This window comes from Eleutherodactylus coqui, chromosome 13 (assembly GCF_035609145.1).
Source record: "Eleutherodactylus coqui strain aEleCoq1 chromosome 13, aEleCoq1.hap1, whole genome shotgun sequence".
Taxonomy (NCBI): Eukaryota; Metazoa; Chordata; class Amphibia; order Anura; family Eleutherodactylidae; genus Eleutherodactylus; species Eleutherodactylus coqui.
Genome location: NC_089849.1, coordinates 46,370,043 through 46,396,225, shown reverse-complemented (window position 1 = coordinate 46,396,225; position 26,183 = coordinate 46,370,043). Strand labels below are relative to the sequence as shown.

At 41.5% G+C, this 26,183-nt stretch overlaps 1 protein-coding gene across 2 annotated transcripts in view; it reads left to right on the top strand.

Annotated features, from left to right (window-relative positions):
* The window catches only part of RIMS4 (regulating synaptic membrane exocytosis 4), a 167,122-nt gene extending 142,602 nt beyond the window's left edge, over window positions 1-24,520 (top strand). For both annotated transcript variants that reach the window (XM_066586568.1, XM_066586569.1), the window contains 4 exons: window positions 8,145-8,257; window positions 9,545-9,646; window positions 21,546-21,685; window positions 24,302-24,520. In XM_066586568.1, the coding sequence (XP_066442665.1) occupies window positions 8,145-8,257; window positions 9,545-9,646; window positions 21,546-21,685; window positions 24,302-24,520 (574 nt within the window). The remainder of the gene's footprint in view (window positions 1-8,144; window positions 8,258-9,544; window positions 9,647-21,545; window positions 21,686-24,301) is intronic.
* The last annotated feature ends 1,663 nt before the right edge of the window (window positions 24,521-26,183 follow it).

Below are 26,183 nucleotides of genomic sequence, written 5' to 3'. Positions count from 1 at the left end.
CCAGACAGACAATTTTGGTCAAACTTAGGAATCACCACATTGGAACACTTATACATAGATGGAACACTAGCCTCCTTTGAGCAACTGCAACAACTATACCAGGTACCTAGAACAGGATTCTTTAGATACCTACAACTCAGACACGCATTGACGGCTCAATTCCCGGAGCCCAGGAGACCCTTCTCAACATACCCATTAATAGGTATACAGCGCACACAAGGTCCCAGGGGCCTAATCTCGGCACTATATACTCACCTGCTGCACTCCAGGACCCAAGGCACACAGATGACGGTGATGGAAAGAACTTATCCCAACACTGACTAATGAGGACTGGGAGACCGCGATGGCTATATACATCGGGGTCTCGCCAGCTGCGAATAACAAACTAACCCAATTATATATCCTACACCAATGCTACCTAACACCGAGTAGACTCCATAAAATGAATAGGTCAATTACCAGTCAGTGCCATCGCTGCCGCGCACCAAACGCAAATTTCAACCATCTAATATGGAACTGCCCGATGGTGTACACGTACTGGGAGGAGATCACAGAGTTCCTAACCCAACTGATGGGAATACCAATACCACTGGATCCAGCGATGTGTCTGCTGGGGGTCATGGACGAGGAACAGTGGCAGCACTATGATAAAATATTTCTTACCAAAGTACTATTTTATGCCCGTAAAGTTATAGCACTACGATGGATGGACAGGCGCCCCCCGACAGTTACAAAATGGCAGAGCATTATTAATACTATCCTGCCATACGAAAAAATAGTCTACAAAAACAGAAAATATCCTGAAAAATTTGACAAGGTTTGGGGGATCTGGTGTGGGTCAACAAACACAAACATTACACAGGAAATGTTTCAAAATTTATTAAGACGAACCACACCCAGGCTCGACATGTAAAACAAGAAATATTGTCATTAATCCTATAAGGCCTCATGTCCACGGGGAAAATCAGATCCGCTGCAGATTCTACATTTTCGGCCGGCGGATGAATTCCTGACGCCGGCGGCACGTCGCCGGCACGTCGTCGACGTGCCGCGCGCATGCGCCGGGCACATCCGCCGAGCCGAAGCAAGGGAGATGCGGCCGTGAGGAAGAGCAGAGCTTCGCGGCCCGCTGCGGGTGAGTAAATGCTTTTAATTCCTATTTTAGTTCTCCCGCGGATCCGGACGGCTTCCATAGGCTTCAATAGAAGCCCGCGGGAGCCGTCCCCGCGGGAGACCCGCATGAAAATGGAGCATGGTCCAGATTTTTTCATGCTCCATTTTTTTTAAAATCACTTTTATTGACGATCCGCGGGTATTTATCTACCCGCGGGTGGTCAATGCATCCCTATGGGGTGCGGATCCGCGCGCGGGAGATCCGCTGCGGATTTTAAATCACATTTTGCCCGTGGACATGAGCCCTAAATGCATGTGTTAATATACATCTGATAAACACAGAAGAAATGTAACGTATTTGAGTACTGAATGCCAATGCCAAAGAGCTTTCTGATGTATACACAGTTAACTTAACTGTTATTGTATGTGATGCATACTGTTTAATAAAAAGACGAGTTTAAAAAAAAAATGTGGTTGTAGCGTCCGGTCAGATGGCATCTGGATGTAGAGACAGCAAATTCCGTATCCCTGGTCTACTCCAGCCCAAATCATTCTAGATTATTAGAAAGGTACTACACAATGCCAAATCTCAAAGTACTTTGAATGGCAGCTATTATAAACTATATATACGGGTATATATATTCACTCTAGCCCAAAGTTCAAGGCAGCTCCTCCATAAGGCACCATACATACAACTGCCTGCCATGTCTTCAATGTTGCTTGTAAGGCAGAAAACCTATTGAAGAACAGCCTGAAAAATGTATCTTCAGATCCGGAATCTCTCATGTTCTCGCTTGTCCTTGAATAATCTTTCCATTCTGCTATGGAAACTCTTCTTTTTAGATGGAGTAATGTGATTCAGCTGGGCACCTTTCCTGTGTATGCTTCATGATGGATTTTTATAGCTTTCTATCTGTATGATCATCTTCATCATCATCATGTATCAACGTCCGCCATATTCCCAGAACTAGAATTCTAAAGCTATAAACTGTATAGCCTGCATGAATCATTCCTCTTTCTCCAGTTTGTTACACCTATTAATCTATGTTGGTGATGTATGTGCCGCTCGGTGATGTGCATTTGTCTGTGCCGCTCCTATAGCGGTATACATAATGTTATAGCAGTCTCATATAAAAACTAACAGTGTGTTTGTATAGAATTACAATCCGGGAGTACTGTAAATTAGGTACATTATCCAGTGAAAAGTAATTGGATACCTGAGCAAGAATGAAAAGTAGTATTTATTTCCATATGGTAATACTTAGTAGGGCTCCTGTGGCCTTGACGACATCAGAAACTCTCCGTGGCATACTTTCTACTAACAACAAATATACTTCAGCTGGTATTTCCCTCCATTCATCCTACAGTTCTCTCACAAAAGATGGTTGCTGTTCATTTTTCCTGATCCAACATTCCAGTTCGTCCCAAAGATGTTCAGTAGGTTCACATGGAACATCCACATTCTCAAACCAATGTAAAGTAGTGTTGGATTTGTGATAAGGCACATTGTCTGTTTGGAAGTATTACTAACCATTCCCATTATCATATTATCAGCAGCACATCCTTGTCTAGAGTATCAATGTGCACCTCCATGTTCATGGTCCTTGTCACTACAACCTATGAACCAAGATCATGCCACGTAAAACATCCCTAAACCATAACAGAACCTCCACTGTACTCAACTGTCAACACAACACACTCAGGCAAAGGTGTTCCCCAACCATCCTCCATACCCAGGTACCTCCATCTGATCTGAAGATGGAATAGTGTTACTCCATAGAAAGTTCTATTGCTCAATTGTCCAATGACGACGCTCCTTGCCCCATTGTAGATTGGCCTTTGCATTGCGCTTCGTGATGGACAACTTGAGTACATCAGCATAACCCGTATATGCAATAGCATGTAGTTCCCGTCACAAACTATGGCCGACACCTCCAAGGGTCTGCATCTTATGTAGCATGGTTTAGGATACGTGACATGCTAATAAGACACGGTCCATTCTACTAATAGGGGTATTCAAATATATGTGGCAAGATAGTGTAGATGGTTTTCATGTAGATTAAGACTGGACTGGAATGCAAGGTCCACACTAGGGTTGTAACTTGGTTCTGGGTGAAGTCTCCTATGGGGCCGAAGAAATGCTTCTAGTGAATGTCCACCCTCATACACATTTTAGTTTTCATGAAATAGGTCTACAATTCATTCCTGATTAAAGAGGTTTCCCAGATCTGTGCTTTACTATTGACAGGTCATCAGTGTGAGATCAATGGAGTCTCTGGTGGTCTGACTCACTTAATATTGAGAAATTTTCAAGTTCTTCAAAGAGGAACGAATGATAAAATCTGAAAAGGGTTATCCACAAAGGGAGAAACGTACCCAAGATGCTGCATCTCTACTTCAGTCCAATGCCAACACTGGGTCACATGGTATGGACCTCTCATTGGTGTTGACATCATTGCAGGGCAATGACAGAGAAGAGAGTTGGCTTACTTATTGAAATGTGCCAGTCAGCCCCCTATGATGATGAGAGGTCCATGTCCCATGACCCAGTGCTGGAACTGGACCAAAAGCATAGGTGTCAGCTCTACTGGATCTGAACTGAACACAGTAAGTTCCTCCCTCCCCAGTAACCCCTTGAAGACATTTCAATCAGTCAGTTCAAAAGATGGCATTGGTGAAGTGTGACCCCCTACCGGTGTTTCAAATAAACGGGTCCTGGAATGATCCTCATTGCAGCCCTGGAATAACGGTCTTATAACTCCTGGACTGCATTGATGGGATTTTCTGCCTTATCTGATTCAATGCTCCTTTTATCATGCAGGGATAAATAGAGCAATTATCGCATTCCTTTAGTGGGTCACATCCATCCCATTGGCAACTATTTACACCATACTGCTAGATTTCCTAATCAAAGGCTTCCTATAATTGGAGGCCAGAAGAGCTTTCCTTCGTGTACTACAATTTCCGTCCAATATAGTTTGTAATCAACCATAACAAATATTTTAGCTCAAGTTTTACAACAAAGTAAAGCTAATTAATCATCCAACGACTGGTCGCAGCTTTTTTACTTGCAGAATAGATGAAAATTAAGTCCATCTAATATTTAGAAGTTGTTCCAAACAATAGTCTGAGAAAAAAGGGCTGCCGCAGCAAATCGTGCCGCTGAACTTTCATCTAATTGCATCAGCTGATTTTATTTTTCCGTTTCGCTAATTGTTACGAATGATGCACTTTCTTGTTCTGTACGTCTATACAAATTAAATTACAGACCATAGGGAAGCATGATCGTGTTTTACCTTCATTTTAATGATGCAAAGATCTTTCTTAATTAAACTCATTAGGGCTTTTAAGTCCTAAAAAACTGGCATCTTTGAACCGTAAATATGCTTGCGAAGACAGAATGCAATTGTGGTGTGTAATGAACATTGGGGGATATTTGTTAATACAGGGGGACCGTAGGAACAAGGGGGCAGTATCTCTTCCCTGTGGAGAACGCGCCAGATTCCTCAACGAGGCATCTAGAAAAGTGGCGTAAAAAGTTAATAAGTCGCACTTGGCGCAGTTCTGAAGCACTGACCACGAAAATGGCATTTATGTGGCAAAAGACCTTCATGGTGCTCAGTCTGAGTGATACATATTTTATGTATTTGTACAGATATATTGATAAGGCTAGGGGGTACACAGCATCACACGGCGTGAAGATCATAGACCACGACAGTCGTGGAAAATTCAACTGAGTTGGATTTTGGTTGCAAGATGCGTGCGATTTTTCAATCATAGATTTCAATGTAAGGCCTCTTTCACACGGCCATAGGCGTTTTTATGTGCGCCCGCCAGCGCCGTAAAAACACACAAATGGGCGCAAAAATCTAACATTTGTGCACCCGTTCAGACGGCATGGGCCCGGCATGCCGTTGCCCTTTCCTCCCCCTTGCAGGCTCACCTCCTCTCTCCTCCCCTCTGGCTGTTTGCAATAGGAGGGGGTGGGATGGGGGCAGAGCTAAGCTCCTGCCCCCTCTGTGCTTGTCCGCAGCCAGCAATGGCAGGAGGCGGGATGGGGCAGTGCTCAGCTCCGCCTTGACCCCTCCATTGCAAACAGCCGGAGGGGAGGAGAGAGGAGGAGAGAAGAGGGAGTTTAGCAGTCACGCTGCTAAACTCCCTCCCACCTCCCTTCTCCGGCCGCTGTCATTGGCTCACATAGAAACCCATGCAGTGGCCAATGTATTCCAGTACTATCTTTTCGGTTGACGTAAAATCGCCCAGCTGGGTGCTTTTACACCGCGACAATACGGCCATGTGATGTGATGCATTGGAATCCAATGCATCACATCGTAGCGTATATCGGCCGGCCGTGAAAATGGTGGCCGATATATGCTTGTGTGACAGAGCCCTAAGATCTTCATGTCATACGATCAAATCTCTCTGTTGCCCTAGCCGCACTCATGACTACTACAGTAAAGTTACTACCATGTTTCCCCGAAAATAAGACCCTGTCTTATATTAATTTTTTGCCCCAAAAGAGGCACAGGATCTTATTTTGGGGGAATGTCTTATAAGACTTACCTATCAGGAGCCATCTGGGTCCCTCCCACTGGTCCCCGCAGTTTCAACAGGCTTCTGTGCAGTTCTCGTTGAAAACCCCACCTCCAAGCTATTGCTCTAATTGGTTCTCGAGCGCCACGCTCAGCCAATCAGTGCGGTGCTCAGTGAAGTAATCACAGTCAATCACATGCAATTTTTTTATGTAGTGTAGCTGGGCTTATTTATGGGGTAGGGCTTATATTTCAAGCCCCATCTTTCCACACCCTTCCCACGGAAAATCAGAATAGGGCTTATTTTATAGGTATATCTTATTTTTGGGCAAACACGGTATGCACAGAGAAACAGCACAGTGTGACATAGGGTTAATCCTGCCAACATCTGAAAGCAATGTAACCATTGAGAAGAATCAGATCACAGCAGTCCAGATCTTGTAGGACTGGCGCACCACAGTGATCTCATGCATACCAAGAATCACACAATACAATGCTGTGGCCTATGGAGGTTGCATGAGATAGCATTTCTACATCCCCTTTTATAGAACTGCAATTGGATTATTTTCAACTACAACACAGTTAATATCGTGTTCCTTCCCGTTAGTTCACTATAGCGTTTAATAAGCATGATATCACCCTGTGATCTACCATAATGACACAGTGTGATGATCACTATGTGTAATATTACTTTACAGCCCATGCCTTAAAAAAACTACATTCAGGAAAATATAAAATAAGTGGAATTTCATTTGGTTTCATTTGTAACTGCCTACTATAGTATGCATAGTGAGACAACCCTGCTGATAACCTTCGTTCTTCCAGCAAGCTGGAAAGTGAGATACAGTTAGCAAGTGCTTAGCTGTTATACTGCCATCTAGATGTTAATATGAAAAGTGCAATATTTACTGATTTTTATATTACTAGTTGTGAAAACATTAAAAACTGAAAGTTTTTGCAGAAAAATGGCAACAAAATATTTAATTTTCTGATTAGATTGGTTCTGTTTAACATATTCAAGAAGACGTATTCTATATCATGACATAGCACTGACCTCCTATCGAACAGATTGTTTGGACAGGGCTCATCTTCCTTAATGGACTTCTAATGATAATTTGCTCCTGTTTCGTTAGACTGTTAATAGCAGATGATGATCCATATTCCAGAAATGGTTCGCTTTGCTGATATGACATTTGTAGTCCGCAGTCGTGGAGCCATAGGTCTCCTTCACACAGTGTTTTAGCAGCATTTTAAAACACTTATAAGTTTGCTGAGTTTCAAGCTTTTTTTTTAACCCTTTTTACCTAGATGATAAATTGTATTTTTTTTACATTTATTTTCTAAAAAATGCCACACTTTCAGGGATATTCTTCTGCGTGTTTTTGCGCAATTTTCCAGCTGTAGGTCAACGCTGAAATATGAAATGCACTACACAAAGAGGGATTTTTTGGTGCCTTTTTTTTCACTTGTGGTGCGTTTTTAGGGTCAGTCGGGTTGCTGTACAATCAAAGCAGGCAGCAGATTAGCCATTTTTTTCTTCCGTTTTTTTCAAAGGCTTCTCTACAGGAAAGAAACATGCCAGAAAAAAAGCACATATAAAAATGTATGAATAAAAAAGCCTCTAAAAACGGCAAGTTCTAGTTTTAAAAAAATCACACTTTTTTACAAGCCATCAAAAAGTTTTGCCCAACATTTAAACCATGTAATTTCACTTGAGTTTTTCAAGTACTAAAAGGAAGCCTTCGGGGGAAAAACACCATAAAAATGCCATATCCAGAGTATACAGCATTTTGAACAAGACAGCAGATGTAAAGTGTAGAGAAAGGTGCTGCAAAATGCTTTGTATGAATCCAGCCTCACAGTATATGCACATAAGGGGGATGGAATAATACCTCCACAGTGCCACCTATTGGAAGGCAGCATTCCTTCAAGCCAAAGTTAGACTCTTTATGCAAGCCTTGTAACAATGACTGGCAATTAAAAGCAAAGCCAGACTCCATGTACAGACAGCTGTTTCAGGGTATTTGCCCTTCATCAGTGTAGAGTAGGAGTCTGGCTTTGCTACTGAGGCCTGGGACGGGGGTCAGACAGTATATGCACCGTCACAGAAGATTTGTTGCCGAAATTACTGCAACTGTTCCATTGATCTGATTGGGGCTTGCAGAAATCTATGTGCTTGCCCCAGGACATCTCCATAGGAATGAATGGAACTGATTTTCAGAAATTTCCGCAACATATCTATACTTGTGAATGTCCTCTTAATGTGCTATGAGAATAGAGATTAGCAACTGGATGACCTTATACTGTCTCTCTGCTCTCTTCATGTGCTGCATCTATTTTACCCCACTCCGTGGTTTTCAAGTGGTTCCTTTTTCATTGATGGATTCAGAGTTCCTCGGTTTGAAGCCCAGTTCATACAATGCTGCAAAGGAATGTAGAGCAGATTGTGCAGCTTATATGAATCCTGTCGCTGATGGTTTTCTATGTTATGACCTGCAGCTTGAACTACAGTGGAATGTGCCTGGCATCTGATGGACAGTTTAGTGACTTCCTTTCTGGCATGGGTCCAGCGCAGTTTGTTGGTCGTCAGACACTAGCAACCACATCCATGGGTAAGTGACAGTAATCAGACTACAACTGCTGACAATTCTCATTTTTGTATTGTCCAATAGTTTCTTATAAAGGATAAGCTACTTAAAAAAATATCTTGTTATTTGTATAGCGCCAACTTATTCCACAGCTTTGAGTCAATTTTATTCATTACCCTCCCACCAAGCTGGGTACTCATTTTACCGACCTTGGAAGGATGGAGGGCTGAGTCAACCTTGAGCCGACTACCTGAACCATTCGGGGATTGAACTCACAACCTTCAGGTCATGAGCGAGAGCTTAGGACTGCCACATGAGGCTCTACTTGAACATTCAGTTGACCAGAACATGTACACTGCGTAACATCAATATGTCCTGCTCTACTGGATGAGCATGAATCATAGAAGCTTTAACAGCTTGCAGATCAGTTTCCACCAACTCTTACCCAACCATACCCATAGTCAGAAACTAAATAAAAGAAAAGAAAAAAACCTCAGCGCTCACACCTTAGAATAAGAGTAAACCTTCATGCACATGATCGGAGCTTTCCTCTAGCCGCTCTCTCTCATGAGATTGTCTACAACACCTATGAATATTCGTTTGGACATCAGGACTACCTACTCATTATATTCTCCAGTATCCTTCTAGTGAGCGCTCTACCCTCATTCATCATAGTCAGAAACTAAGATTGCTTTCACATTCTATATGAACCATAATCCACCTACCAAGGGCTGCATCACATTCAGGTCCCAGAACAATCTTGAGTACTTCGTAGCTCCTCTTCGAATAATGGATAACTAAGTATGAATAGACATAGCAGTCAGTGGAGGATCTACATTAAACGAGTTACCCCAGACTTGAATATTGATAACATTTCCTTAGAATCAATATCAAATTGGTAGGGATCCAACTCTCAGCAACCCACGATCAGCTGTTTGAAGGAACCATGGTGCTCTGGCAAGCACTACAACCTCATCTTTGCCCTTTGGCATCACTTTCATCGGTCACATGTGGATTCTGCTGCTCAATCCCGTCAAACCATCTTCTGCTTTGGCCTCTTCTGGCCAGAACCTAGCGAAACAATGCAGGTGGTGACAGAGAACGGTGGAGCAATAAGTACTCCGCTTCCTGTAGTGCTACTGTCATAGTCAATTGTATCCATGTCTTTGCGATATTGATACAATTGATTTCAAAGAATGAGGACCGGATTGATTCCATCACCGGCTTGAGTTTACCGGATGCCGGCCCAGGTCCCAAATAACCTCTTTAATACATCAAATTGTATATAAATGTTTTATTCCTTTACTTTAGGGGACGTTGAAGTTGGTCTTCTGGAGAGGAATGGACAACTTGAAGTGGAAATTATTCAGGCTCGAGGTCTGACAGCAAAGGCCGGTTCCAAAACACCACCAGGTATATGATATGTATGATATGTATTCTATTGTTGTTCCTAATGTGATATTAATCTCTATTCTGTCTATTATATCTAATTTGGAATTAATATGAATGCCCTATACACTGAGAATTTTATCATCCGAGAGGAAGAAGGCTGCATTCAGCAGAGTACAATCAGGATTATATCCAGTCTTATAGCCACCTTGGAACATCTTACAGTATAGAAACTGCTGAATAAACATTATCTGTAACAATAAGAGGGAGAAGTCCAGCAGTGAGAACCACTGCAGCAATCTCTTATATTCCAGTGTACGTATGTCTGCCAGGGATGTGATAAACTGAAGAAGTTATATGGCTTCCAGTTGTAAACCAGAACTGAGCCGAAATGCTGTTAGAAGAAATAACAATCATACACTATCCTACTAAAAGTAATTGGACACCTGAGCAAGAATCAAAAGTAGTATTTATTTCCATATGTTAATACTTAAAGGGCTCCTTTGGCCCGAATGACATCAGATACTCTCCATGGCATACGTTCTACTAACATCTGATACACTTCAGCTGGTATTTCCCTCCATTCATCCTGCAAACATCTGGTCAGTTCACTCACAGAAGATGAACTCTGTTCATATTTCCTGACCCGACGTTCCGGTTCATCCTAAAGATGTTCGGTAGGGTTCAGATCCTCAATTGAATGTTAAATATCATTGGATTAGTAACAAGGCGCACTGTCTTGATGAAGAATTGTTGACTATTTGCAGAGTATTACCACATTGTTGGCAGCACATTATTGTCTCGAATGTCATGGTACACCTCCTTGTTCATGGTTCTTGTCACTATAGCCAACAAACCGAGACCATGCCACCAAAAACATCTCCAGACCATAATGGAACCTCCACCGTATTTAACTGTTGACACATCCCACTCAGGTAAAAGGTGTTGCGCAGGATCCTCCACACCAAAGCATGTCCACCTGATTTGAAGATGGAGTAGTGTGATTCATCACTATACTTCAACTGCTCAATTGTCCAATGACAACTCTCCTTGCAACAGAAGTAGATGTCCAATGCATCTTCTTTGTGAAAACTCGCCAGATGTTTGCAGGATGAATGGAGGGAAATACCTCTTGAGGTGTATCAGACATTAGTAGAAAGCATGCCGGGGAGAGTATCCGATGTCATTAGGGCCAAGGGAGCCTCACTACGTATTAACACATGCAAAAAAATACTACTTTTGATTCTTGTTCAGTTGTCCAATTACTTTTAGTTGGATAGTGTACATGTACAAGTCGAGTTTAGGAGTACAGTAGAAGACGTTATCCATGGTTTTTCACCTAAAAATCACAGGCTGCCATTACAAGCTATTTTTATGACTCCTCTAACACAGTTAGCACCTTGGGGTGGTAAAGGACAGTATGTACAAATGTAGAGGATGTATTTGTGCTGCAGTTTCTTAACCCTTTCCAATCCTTTGTCTGACGTGTGAAGACATTCTGATTGAAGCCTGTACAGCTCCAATGTCGGAAGACGTCCGGCAGGGTATTCTTACTGTATATTACTGGCTGCTCTGTTGTCAGGGGGCCTCTCCAGCATGTCCCTAACTGCAGTACTGGCTCTAGCCAGCAGATGGCGCCATTGTATAATGGCAGAAAGAGAAAGCCCCCTAGGAAACTCTGAATCCAAAATTGGATTGCAAAGGGTTACGATCCATCTCCTTCTGCTGCTGGTTGACCACACAGCTGTTATTTTTGGCTCTTGAGAAGGTTCAGGCTCCTGCATTTTTCTACACTCTGTTTTCATAATGTATTACAGATAGCTAACTGTATAAAGTACAAAGTCCACACTTTCAACATCTCGAGTTCACTTTAAAATCCCAGCTAATCACAGAGGAATCAGAGCTCGACATAAAAGACCATCTTAGCCCTTAGAAGACATGCAGGAAGACGTTCAGCTTTTCAGCTTTTATATATTAGAAAGGATTCTAAGGTCCCTGAAAAGAAAGTTGAACGGAAAAATACATTATTCATCAAGATTACGTTGTTTGCCAAATAATTGTAGCACTAGAGATTACCGGGCTCACGGCTTTGTGTTATTATTGGAAATTGAACAAGCGCCGCAGCTGTTTTCAGAAAGCTCTTTCTAAATAACTAGATGTAATTCGACAGAGGCCTGCAAAATAGGGCTATTATTTTAACGGAAATGTTCAATATCTAATAAATCGAGGCTCGAGCTGCTCAAAAATAAAAACCTGTTTCATGACTAACAGCCGGATTAAAAGAAGAATGTGGCCATTTGTTCCTATTTTTTCTGGATACCATAATTAAAGGAGTTGCCTGCTGCGGACAATTCCCTTTTTTTAGAAGGGTTCTCTGACTATAAACTGATCTGGCATCTGGAGGAATCTGGCAATGAGTTTTCAATTTCCCTGCAGCACCACCACAGGGGAAATTAAGCATCAAATGGTACCCTTTGAATAACTCAACTCTGTGTAATGCACAGATGTCTTCTTTGAAGACAGTGTCGGCTCTGGCAAATGTCTGAAGACCCAAAACAGGGCAAAATAAAATAGTCAACTCTTTCCATAACTCTCATAGACTAGACTAGTGCACTTCCCTCTCTTTTAAAGACTATGAGGACAACAGCCATACACGATTGGAACATGGGATCCCCATTCTCCCAGTAGGTGAGGGTCTCCTATGCAACATCCTATAAGATTGAAATCAGGAGAATACACAAGGGAGAAGTTTCACGGTTAAAAGTGCCCCCTCACAACTCCTACATTTTTTAAAGGACTGCTTCGGCAAAAACACATTTTTCCATCCCTGCTCCTGATTGCCTGTCACACTCTGGAAGCCTCCTCTGTGTATTCCAGTTACTTCCATGCAGTACAGCCCTTTTCTGATGCTTATCAGGCACCATGTTAATGGTAAGATTTTTTACTTTCAGTTTCACATCTATCCCATGATGCAATAAGCCCAGCATTAGCTAAGGTTATGCGATTCTATTATAACAGTTTCATTATTAATACCTTCTGTAAAAATCCACAGACCATAAGTATACAATCAGGAGGATGAGCTGTGATCTCCTCTATTAAAACTGTGTGACAGGAGCTGTGTGGTCGGGAGTGTCTGTCTCCCCCTCAACACAGTTTCAGTGGTAGATCTATGTAACAGAATGAGACAAACTGAGAAATTGACTAGAAAATCAATCCATAAACCTCAAGAAGATCTTAGCTGGTCAGAACTGAGATCACATAACTATCTGAGATAAAAGCGGCTGGGTGTTTCAGACAGAAGGAAATGACTAACCAAGGTAACACTAGCCCACTTATATATACTGGAGGGATATGTGCATGCCAAATGAATTTTAAAGAATCACCAGAGGGGCCCTTTAAAATGCCTTATGCTACTCTGTGGCTTTGGCTGCACTGACGGCGCAACTTAAAATAGTTTCTTGCACAAATATGTACCCCATGCAGGATCATGAGAAACAACAAACAGTCATATGTAGTCAGTGATCGAGCGCTGAGCTATGTCATTGATTGCAGCAGACGGTGACATCACATAAACCAGCTGCTGCAGCCTGTAAATGTGATATCACATGGCAGACACGGAGCAGTGGCACGGGGCACAGTGGACAGCCTGGGAGAGTATATGCCTGTTTGTTATGATGCTGCATGATTTCGTAAGAAAAAAAACAACTTTGACAACCCTTTTAACTAGGTGCACTGGTGGTGGATGATGAGACAGAAGTGCTTGGGACCAGACTCCTCCCCCCCCCCCAACCCCAACCCTGAACAGTATTGGCAGTTGCATCTTCCACAGCCTGCCCTGCCCATCCCACTCCAGACGTGTCAGACTTGAGAGATGGGCAGAGAAGTGAACACTTGTGTGACTTGAAGATGAATAAAGTTAGGGACTGTTCACATTAGGATTAATACATACCGTATATACCGGCGTATAAGGCGACGGGGCGTATAAGACGACCCCCCAACTGTCACCTTATACGCCGGTATACAGTGGAGAAAAAAAAAAAAATTCATTACTCACCTCCCACGGCGTTCTGTCGCGCTCCGGCAGGATGTCGCTCGCTCCGGCAGGATGTCGCTCGCTCCTCGTCCCCGGCGCAGCATAGCTTTCTGAATGCGGGGCTTGAAATCCCCGCTTCCAGAAAGCTAATACACACGCCGGCAGCCATGACATCATTGAATGGCTGTGATTGGCTAAAGCACACGTGGCTTCAGCCAATCACACTATTCAATGACATCATTGAATGGGTGTGATTGCTAACACGTGCGCCTTCAGCCAATCACAGCCATTCAATGATGTCATTGAATAGTGTGATTGGCTGAAGCCACGTGTGCTTTAGCCAATCACAGCCATTCAATGATGTCATGGCTGCCGGCGTGTGTATTAGCTTTCTGGAAGCGGGGATTTCAAGCCCCGCATTCAGAAAGCTATGCTGCGCCGGGGACGAGGAGCGAGCGACAGCCTGCCGGAGCGCGACAGAACGCCGTGGGAGGTGAGTAATAAATTTTTTTTTTTTACACTTTTTTTTTTTTTGTATTACCGGCGCATAAGACGACCCCCGACTGCAGAGCAGATTTTTCGGGGTTCAAAAGTCGTCTTATACGCCGGTATATACGGTACGTTAAATGTACATGACAAAAAACGTATAAAAAGAACACAAAAAAAAGTTATCAGTATCACCACATCTAAAACATCCAATACTATAAAATATTACATTATTCATCTAGCACAGTTAATTTTGGTAAAACAAAAAAAGAAATTGGCAAAATAGCCGTTTTCGGTTCATCTTGCTCCCTCCAAAACATGAATAAAAAAAGAATCAAAACATTATATATATACCTCAAAATAGTACCAATAATAACTACAAGTTGGCCTGCAAAAAACAAGCCCTCATACTGCTCTGTCGACAGAAATATAGACATGTGCTGGTTCTGGAGTGTGGCGCCACACAAGTTCTTTTTTAGGAAAAAAAAGTGTTTTGTTGTGCAAAAGTAGTAAAACGGAATAAAACCTCTATAAATATGGTGTTGTTATAATCGTAAAAACGTGCAAAATTAAAGGTAACACAATATTTATACCACATGGTGAACATCGTAATAATAAATTTTAAAAAATACAGGAGAAATAGTTTTTTTTTTTCATTGCGCTCTAGCAAAAAAACATAACATTTATTTAATACATTTTATGGACCCAAAATAATGAACTCATCTTGCAAAATTCAAGGTCTAATACAGCTACATTGACAAAAAATTAAAAAGTTATAACCGCTGGAACACAAAATGGGTTAAAAATGCAACTAAGGAGACCAAGTTCTGTGCCAAATATATTTACATGAAACATAAATTTGAAATGTACAATAAAAATGTGACATTTTGTAAATTTAATATGACTGTTAAATAGAGAGGAGCGAGCATACTCGGTAAGGTGATATACTCAATTAGAGATGAGCGAACGTACGCGGTAAGGGCGATTTCGCAATCGAGCACCGCGATTTTTGAGTACTTCACTACTCGGGTGAAAAGAACTCGGGTGCGCTGTGGGTGAGCGGGGGGTTGCAGAGGGGAACAGGGGGGAGCTCTCTCTCTCTCCCTCTCCCCCCCCCACTCCCCGCTGCAACCCCCCGCTCACCCACAGCGCACCCGAGTACTTTTCACCCGAGTAGTGAAGTACTCGAAAATCGCGGTGCTCGATTGCGAAATCGCCCTTACCGAGAACGCTCGCTCATCTCTATACTCAAGAGAACATCACCTTTTTCGAGTACCTGCTGGCTCGTCCCTGAAGATTCGGGGGAGGGGGCGCGGGGGTGAGCAGGGGCTTGCGGAGGGGATCGGGAGGGAGAGAGAGAGAGAGAGAGAGAGGGATCTCTCTCACTCTCCTCCACGCTCCCCCTAGCTGCCCCGCGCCCCCACCGAATCTTCAGGGACGAGCCAGCAGGTACTCGAAAAAGGCGATGTTCTCTCGAGTATATCGCCTTACCGAGTATTCTCACTCATCTCTACTGTTAAATTTGTCATTTCCCTATTCCGTTACAATGTACATTTTTGCATGCCAAGTGCAGCCATATTGGTTGTCACTTTTGAATTAGCTGCTCAGCAACAAGTAGTAAAACTGTTGGCAGTTTCATATAATATGCTTTTTTATGTGATTTATGTCCCTGGATAGCATTGAAAAATGATTAACCTTATTAACTGTGAAAAGACCATAAGTCTTATTTCTATACACTAGTGTTGCAACCAATCAGATCGCCATCTTTTTTTTGCAACTGATCCTAGAAAAGGGAAAGTTTAAGCCTGGCTGTTATAGGTGACAAAACTGGGGGGGGGGGGGGGGGGGGGAATGAATGACGGATCCACATCATCCAGGCATTGAAAATCTGAAAACGCATCTATAAAGATTAAGATGACATCGATTAACCGCCTGTGGTTCATCTAATTAAATTTCTGTTTTTTAGCATCTTCTGGGAATGTGCGCTGCGGGGCCTTTAATAGAAAATCAATCAATAAACAAATGGATCTGTCTCTGAACCTTCCAAGTCATACATTATGGGTCAACGATTTCTCGAGAAATTATGGATAGCGCGGGAATAGGGGGTGGGGGGGGGTTGAACAAACAAGATATCTCTATTACAATGATGTTTCAATTTTGCACATGAAACTATTTACAGAAACCGTTTGTGTCTGTCTGCTTGCAAACTGCAAGATCTGACACACGATTAGCCTCATGTATCAAAACCATGTTAGAAAAAAATGGCAACCAACCAGAACACATTTCTGGGCAACAAAGTCACCAAGGTGTGCCGCCATTCTGGGGCAAACTCAGCAGTTTGTTCTCCTGAGTTATCTCACATGAGGCAAGAAGTTGCTGTCTGACAGGTACCATTATAATCTCTCATCAGGCAAGTTTCTTTGTCATCTGGTCTTCCACTCCTCTCTACGAGCTCTCTCTTAAAGTGAGGTTGTCACGTCCGGTGAGTCTCATAAGCTAAAATTATAAGCTCATGGGAGAGGGGCCGCTGAGTTGGAGGGTGTGATTTTCATACTCACTTGCCTCCCCTATCCCTCACTATCTGAGCTCAAGGTTGCTAGTCAGTGTATCCATTCTCTTCATTGCGTGCATACCCACACACTGTTCTCTCTGTAGAGTGGCAACTTTATGGGCAAACCGCAATGGAATGAGGAGACCGATGAGTATAAAAATCACATTCCCAAATTCAGTGGCCCCTCTCCTACGAGCCCGTAACTTTAGTTTATGGAACTCATAGGACAAAACAAGTTTCCTTTAAGGCCCTCTACATGAGACAGTGATTGGCTGAACAAGCATTCATACGATTGTTCTCAATCATTGCCTTGTGTAAATAGACCTACGATCAGCCAGTAAATAAGCAAACACTCGTTTGTTGGCTGATTGTATCTTTTTTGTGAGCATGAAAACCTTTCTTTGTCTCTAGCACATCCCCTCTAGTGTCCTTCATGTAGCCAACAAACACGGAAATGAATGGCCACACAAACAACCATAAATGTTGGTCAGGAGATCCTTATTCTCTGTAAGGGCTCAGTCAGACGGGCATTTTTTTGCGCGATTTTCGCATGCGCATGCGTCCGGCGATTTTATAAAACCATTGCTTTGCAATGGTATCGGACACATGAGTGCTTTTTATGCGCTCGTCCGATAAATTATAGAACAGAAATCGCAGATCCCACTTATCTGCGATCTGCGATTCCTGTTCTCTTCTCTATATGCACTCAATGGGGCCAGCGGCAGCAGCGCCGACCCCATTGAGAACATATAGAAGACAAATCATTCTCCTCTGCCACAGCTGTAACAGCTGTGACAGAGAAGAACGATGTTTGCCCATTGAATTCAATGGAGCCGGCAATACAGCCGCTCCATTGAAAGCAATGGGCTGCCGGCGATCGCGGGATGAATTGTCGGGAAGGGCTTAAATATATAAGCCCTTCCCTGCAATTCATCCAGAAATGTGTAAAAATAAAAAAAATATATATACTCACCTTGTCCCGGCAGACGGAGTTCAGCCGGGGCCAGCGGCAGTTCTCCTGAACTGCTCTCTCTAGTATTCAGCAGCCGGGGATTTAAAATCCCCGCCTGCTGAATGAGCTGCCTCTGATTGGTCACAGCCTGACCAATCAGAGGCAGCTCTCACTCACACCCATTCATGAATTCATGAATGGGTGTGAGCTGAGAGCTGCCTCTGATTGGCTCAGCGCAGGGCAAATCAGGGGCAGCTCTCACTCACCCATTCATGAATTCATGAAGGTCTGTCAGTTTATTGTGGGACATTGATCCCAGCGGTTGCACATGCTGTGCTGTGTGGGAAAGGTTGAAGGGTGCTATCAGATATCACATCCGATTCCAGTACTATGTTACAGCTCTCTTTAGTGATCTGGGCAGCAAACTAAGTCAGCTTTAGTGTTCAGTCACTGCAATTGAGCCAAAGGATCTAGCTCTTTTGACTTAGACTAACCAAAAGCTGCACTAAGGACACTAATGATAACACAGTTTATCAATGGGCTCATAATATTGAGGCCCAACTGTGTTTATGACCGCCTATATAAAAACATTTCAAGTATCTGTGTAACATCTGTTAGCTACTTACTGATGGTTTATAAACAAACATCAGGGACAGCTACACAGAAGTACCCCAGTAAGTTACTAGAATAATTTATGGAATAAGATCACACTGATGACCATTAGTCTAACAGAGTCACAGTGAAGATACATACATCAGTTGGATACCAGTCCGCGTATCATCGTAACCACATGATTCCTGAGTGATATCATTAATGTGGTTAGAGATCTAGCTCGGATGGCATCCGTTAACCATGATTAAACCTAAATCAATCTGGGCTGGATACTTCAAGTACTGAGCTGAAACCAATTAATATCAGAATTCAGACCATTTGCAACACAAGTATCATCAAATTTTGGGGAAAAGAAAACTCCCGTACTATATAAAAATCCACAGGAAAAGAGAAAAAAGGGAGTTTTTGATAAGTGATTAATACATCCTCACTATCCATCATCAAAGTGGACCTATTTCTGTAATATACTGTCTCCCCATCCTGATGAATCAGTCACAGGTTGGAGGTGACTGAAGAAACACGTCGACTGTGGGAGAATAAATTAATTTCTGCACGATACACAAAAACAAGTTGATCGTGCATAATTTATATACTTTTTGTCCACCAACAGAATCTATTAATATTGGAACTACAGTGTTGATACTTTACTGATCGTAAATTGATCATTTAGATTGATATATATCTGTGTATGTTTGTCAGTGAGCTCAATTTTTAACAGAGTGAATAAAAGTTATATTTTATGTTTAAAATTAGTTAGTGGGCTCTTCCCAGTGTAAATAATTAAGTTTAAAAAGAACCCTACTGTCACAGTGATTTGTAAAAGGACCCTGAACCGCAGTGAGGAAGCTTTCCGCCTCCCATCCCATTAGGATGAGACCCGTTTGATTCAATCTATGCCTGTATAGTTTGAAATATCATCTGGTATAAGTGACCAAATGTTGAGTTGTCCATTATACATCAAACACACAGACTAAAGTTTTCACCCCAATGTATAAGGGCTTCTACCCACTAGCGTTTTTTTTAACGCTGCGATATCGCAGCATTTTTTTATGCAAATGTCAATGGGACATTCTAATGTTAAAATCGCATTGCACTAAAATTGCAGAAGCACAAACTTGCGATTTTTGTGCGATACGATTTTAACATTTGAAAGTCCCATTGAAAAAATGCAGCGATATCGCAGCATTAAAAAACACGCTAGTGGGTAGAAGCCCTAAGGCTGCTTTTTTTTAACCAAGCAATTTAAAATACATAAATGCTAAGAAAATAGGCAAAGGATTTTGGAGCTGAAGATATGAGCTGTGAGGTCTGACTAACTGGCTGCTGCACCCTATTGCTCCTCTTCCCCTCTCACAGCAGTCTGCCATTGCCAAGGGGTTTCTGGATCTCTGCAAGGAGAAACAATACCTTTTAGATGTGTTACTAATCAGGAAGATTGTGAACATTTAGGATAGATTCACATGCGGTAGATTTCTTGCAGAAATGTCTACAATTGAAAATCAGTTCCATTCATCGGCATGAGGTTGTTTTGGAGGAAACAACATGGATTTTTCAAAGATGAATGGGACAGTTGCAGAAATTTCTGCAACAAATCTGCCACTTGCAAATATACTCTTACAAAGAGTCTGCAGCCAGCAAAAGGGGATCTTCAGGCTGCTAGGATATGAGGAAGATGGCTAATGAGATATAATACAGTTTTATACAGTCACATGAGCTACTTTTTTCTGCAAACAAATTAAAGGGACTCGGTCACCAACTTAAAGCACCATAAACTAAGTTATTGTGCTAATAGTTTAGGTGATATTCACTTGCTTCTCCCATTACTGCTGTATAAGTGCACGTACACTAGCTCGATTCTTTTCAGAAGGCTGCGCCCGCGCACTTTTATTCCTCTCTGTGGGAATGCATAAACAGCCATCTGAAAAGAGTCACGCTTGCTGCGTGTTGATTTTGTGGGGCGACATCACAGGAATGGGGCACAGGGTGAGAATAAAAAGAGGCTCCCCAGATTCCATGTCACCTAAAGTATAAGCGAAAAAACTTTCTATACTAGATTGACGCAATGTTAGCTACACAAACATAAAATGGGTTCATTCACATTTGCGATGTTTTCCTGCATGGCACCACATTGTGATCCTGTGCTTGGAAACAAAATCGCAGCATGTCCTTTCTTTTTGCGATATCGCCTATCATTCTCAATAGGGCGGGTGGTAGCAGCACCGGCCCTATTGAAAACAATGGGAGAACCTTGCTATCCCCTGCTGTGGCTGTGACAGCCGTGCCACGGGATACCTTTGGCCCTGGAGGGATGCAAGGCTGTTTCCATGTAAAAACACCTCTCATCCGAGGGTTTCCAAATGGATTGAGAGGGTGATATCAAGTGGTAATTCACGGCCCGATATCGCCCTCTCCACTCTGAAGGAGCCCTGACTTTCCCTAGCAGTGCTGTTGGCTAAAGCACAGCAGCACCGTTCGACTTAACATAGGAACTTTGACCTGGCCTGAGAGGTCACTCAATGTATCAAACTCAAGTTTTAGGATTTTACGGTGGTGCTGAGGATGTCACAAATCTAATGACACCAAAATCATCCACCAAAGGTGACACAAAGGAGTCAAACTGTGGCGCACAAAAAAGCATGTAGACTTTTTTATATTAGATGGTGCTTATAGTTGTTAACAGGTTTCCTTTATTGTACAGTATATTGACATATTTGCTTTAACACAAAGGCATACATAGCAGAGGCAGACCATGTGACTGCTATGGGGCCCTTGAAGAGAGGGGTCCCAGCTGGGATTGCACTCTCCCTTTTTCTGCTTGATAGTAAAACCATTTGCAGTACCTTTCTGCAAAGAGGAACTACATTGTTAGCAGACAAAGAGATTGAGAATATTCTCAAGGGTCATTTTAAAGGGCATGGAACACGAATCAAACACTGGGCTCCACTGCCCTGGGTGGCAAAACTAGATACCATAATAGGGGCCCATTTTTGCTATGGGGCCCCATGACTTCTATGTACTCCATTGCTTTAACAGTTAATGATTTTATACAGCTAGTTAAATTATTGTTGTAGCCAAATGTATTACAAACTTTAATTGTGCATAAAACAATTGAATAGTTTATATACTAGAAATAAAATAGAACATTTTTCAGACTCTGAGATTTTTGTCCCTGATAATGTTAGCTTCAGCAGTTTGCAGTGTGCATTGTCCATATGTTGCTCAGCGTGCAATCTGTTTCTTGCATTGTTTGCTAAATGGCTTTAATATTGTCTGCTTTTATATCTTCCAGCTGCTTACATAAAGGTTTATCTACTAGAGAATGGACTTTGTGTTGCTAAAAAGAAGACAAAAGTTGCCCGGAAGTCAGTAGACCCATTATATAATCAGGTTCTTGTATTTTCAGAGGGCCCACAAGGGAAAGTATTGCAGGTAAGGACGAGAAGCCCTTTTATCCTGAATATTAAAATGTTATAAATATTGTTATTACTAATAAACAAAGTGGTAAAAAAAAACATTGAAGATGACCAAACAATAGAAATAGAAGAGTACGATTATGAAGAGAGCATAAAACTATGAACGTAAGGGATGTTAAAAGAGGACACCAGTGAAGGTTCAACTGCTCACTGAGACCCCTAGAAGCTCCTAGGAGATCTCCATCTCTGTAAATCTTTGATCTAATGCTTGCAAAGAATGACCATCCATGTGATATATCAGAAAAAGGCCTTAAAAAGAATCTCTGGTAAAGGAAATTAGGTTTCTGACTGTAATTATTTATGGAAATGTCCCACAGATTGCCTAATAAATGGTTTAGCAACTCTGTGCATACAGTAGGATTGATCCTTACGGAAAATGATCTGGCTGTGAGATGGCAACCTCCCATAATCTTGTGACTATAGCTTGTAATATTTTTATGTCCAAGAAATACCCCTTGTGAACTCTCGCATGCAGAGAATTCCATAGTCTCACAGAGTCAAGCTGGCTGTGTGCTTACTTGGCCCGGGTGACATTGGCAATATAAATTATACCAATGGTTGGGTTACAAAAATGGATTGGCGCATCTTACAATAGTCCTCAGAAATTCGGGGAGCCATTGAGGATTCATTGTAAGGTTAACACTCTTCCTCTGTGATAAAAGGGAAGTGATCTTTGTAGAATGCATACTTAATACTTTGGCTTTGTGACAGTTCTATGCAAGATGCGTCCCGGTATCTGTGCACTTAACAGCAGAGCTGACTTGAAGCCATGTCCTTTCTCTTCAAGTACTGTATAATTTAATTTGAAACTACATCCCCAAGAAAGCAATTAGTCACTCACTTCCTATTCCAGCTCTTTTAAGAGTTGATTTAACATCATTGTGACTGTTGGCACGGCAGCCGATACTTACATAGCTTTTTACAGGTTTAATAGATCTGTACTCAAGAGAAGGTGCATGGCAATTTTCTTCTTTGGTCTTCTTTAAGCTCATAAATGAGCTGATGAAGGCCTCAACATAAAACTGTAATATTGTAAAATACTTACAAATGTGTTGTACAGAGGAAAATGTAGGAAAATGATCACAAGATCATCTAACACATGGGAAAGTTGGTTAAAAATCAATACATTCATGTGTAATAGGGGAAACAATGAGTAGAACTTTTATCCAAGGGCAAATGTGACTTCATGTGCTGATAGGGCCATAGAAGCCCAACAGCATACTGACATGAGATTTTATATGCAGCTCAGAGAAGGGAGTAACAGAGCGGAGCTGCAGCAGTGGGCAGAGCTTCATTCTGCACTGTTCAGAACAGTGTAGCGTTGGGCTCCACTTGCTGCTCATGGTCCTGGCCTCTTCTTCCTTTGGGTTTCAAATAAATTCTTCCATCCTAGGACGGGTTTCCACTGGCTGCACTGGCAGCAGCCATTTTATGCTATTCCTGGACATCTTTAACAAACCCGGTGACCTCCTTTTTGTTGCTGCTGTGGTTTGTCCTATGTCCAGTCTCCTCTTCATGTATGTAATATGGCTGCCAAATTCTCAAACTACGCTATACACAGTGTACTTTGGTAGTTTGAACCAGAGAGGTAGAGTGCTGGTCCATCCAAAAGCAAGGGGCAGTTTCTCATACTACTGATACAAGTCAATGGTGGAATTATCCTCCACAGCACCACCTATTGGAAGGTAGCAACCTCATGAGCCAATCTTTTAATAAAACATGCAACATGACTAGATATGTAATCTAAATCCGAGTGTCCATGTACAGACAGCTGTTCAGAGGTGGTGCTGTGGAGAATTATTCTAATCACTAAAAAAAAGTTTAGGGCTGTGTTCATTCTGGCACCATGGGTTGACTGATATAATAGGTCTGTTTTGAACCTATTGGCTGAGAATGGGTTCATTATGTGCTATTCTGCCTATTGGTAGGAGAGCTTACGCATCACAGATTTTCAGTTATATTTAAGTTAGATGGGGACTGAAATTCCACAGACAAACTAAAAGTTCATAGAGTATTCGTTCAACATCAGGGTGTCCAAAGATGAATAACCTCATTTTTGCTTTACTTTATTTAACTTAATAAATTAAAATTGATTGGTGTTATAATCAAATAGCACACCATTAGAGATGAGCGAACGTGCTTGTTTAGGACAATTACTCGATCGAGCTTCGCTTTTTTTTGAGTAACTGCCTACTCGGGCGAAAAGATTCGGGGGGGCAGCGGGGTGGAGCAAGGGTTGGCAGGGGGCAGCTCTCTCTCTCTTTCCCCCCCACTCCCTACCGCAACCCCCCGCTCACCCCCAGTGCTCCCCGAATCTTTTTGCCCGATTAGGCAGTTACTCGAAAAAAGTGATGCTCGTTCGAGTAATTGCTCTAAGCGAGCACGTTCGCTCATCTCTACACACCATCCAAAATATCATTCTAGGTACATCATTGTACTTAATAACTCTAACTGTATTTTCATGGTAAATAATTTAAAAAATGAATGATAATAGAACAAAAAGTTATGAAAGCTGATTAATCCAATGTGGCAAGTCCACTTACGTATGATGATGATATGTGTTGTCTTAAAGGTGATGGTTTGGGGAAATTATGGAAGAATGGAAAGGAAGCATTTTATGGGAGTTGCCAGAATACTTCTAGAAGAGTTGGATTTATCAAGCATGGTTATTGGCTGGTACAAGTTATTCCCAACCTCATCAATGGTTGATCCATCAACAGGTCCTCTCCTCCGTCAAGCTTCACAACTTTCCTTGGAAAGCACTGTGGGACCCTGTTGCGAAAGATCTTAATAGTAAAGACAATGACTTCTTGACTTGTTTTTTATGACCCACTACCAAGGCTTTGTTTGGATCTCTGACCTCAAACATCTTGCATGTTTGACCAATTTTTTGGGAAGCTGAAAGCAACCAAACAACCTTCAGAGAGGAGAAAGTGTGGTTTCCCTTTGTGTATGAAAGTAACCTTGGGTGATGGTCCTAGGTCTACAATCGTACAATTACCTCTATTCTCACATTTAACGTCTTGTATATTTCTGAATCTAAAAGTGAGAATTGTTGAAAGTTGCAGTATCTTTTATTCTAGAGAAAGGTATTTTCATAACTTTCTATCGAGAACTTTTTAAACATTCCTAAAACAAAATGTGTGAAACCTGAAAGAAGTGACTATGAAACTGCTTAGAAAGAACTGCAACTTTTCATTGGGGATAATATTTTATTTATTGTATATCAAAAGATATCTTTGTGATTTGAAAACTGTGCCAATCTACCAGGAAGTGTCTTTTACTACTTGGCCAATGCAGTTGATAAATCATTTCGAGAATGAAATATATAATTGAATTAGAATAGGTAAAGAAATAGGTAGTAAATATAAATATATATATATATAATTTGTTCAGGGAAGCACTTTTTTTTTCTTAAAGTGCTAGTAACCAATATAAATTTAAGCCATTGTATACCAGCATATAGTTTAATTATGTAGATCATCATTTGCATACTGTATACATTTTCAGCATGATTTTAGCGGTATGAAGAAAATTGTATTTTAAAAATTCATCTTTTTGGATCTGTCTCCTACTGTAGCTCGTAAAATTGAAAGAATACAGGAAGAACAGAATGATTTCAAGTTATTCAAATTTCTTCATAAGGATGTTATTAGATAGCAAATATTGAGACGATATAATACTATATATTTCAAAGCAGGAATTTAGAAAATATGTTAGCAAGCCAGATTTAGGAAAACTAATGTAATCTCTCTTTAAAGTCATGGTAAAATAGATTAGAATCCTGTGTTCTTATCGTAGAGAGGTAATTAGTCCGTAAAGGATCGAGTCTTGCACGACATAAATTGAAATTGCCGAAAAAAGTAAAAAGAATCTTCCTTGCTTAACAAACGAAGAGAAATGTATAGAATATTCTGTATTTTTCGAATATGTGCTGCTGCTCGTCCCAATACTAAAATAATGAAGGATGGTGTTTTTGAGAGAAGATAATGAATTCTATTATATGAGTGTAGATATATTTCAGGTGAATGTCATTCTCTCTGACTACATATTGTGTGTTTTAATATTTTTGTCATGCATACTGAGCACTTTTTGCAATCATATGCATAAAGAACCATTTCGGTTAGCATGTTGCAGTCCATATTGTGGAGGCACAAACCCTTTTCTTCCACTCACTCCAAATAATTCTGTACAGTGCGTGTCTATATCTTCTATTTTTTTAATGTAATTATGCATAACACATGCATCAATGAATTAAGAGGAACTGTGAATGCTAATCCTTAATCCATGAGCGAATCAATCTGTGCAAATCTACTTGCAGTTTACCTGCCATGTGGATCCATTGTTTGGGAGTCAGTTTTAGTCTTGAGGTTCACTTTATGGAGATGGATGAGAATAGTAGGTGAATCTAATTTTCCCACTGTATACTATTTGTTGTCCGGTTGTCGAATGTA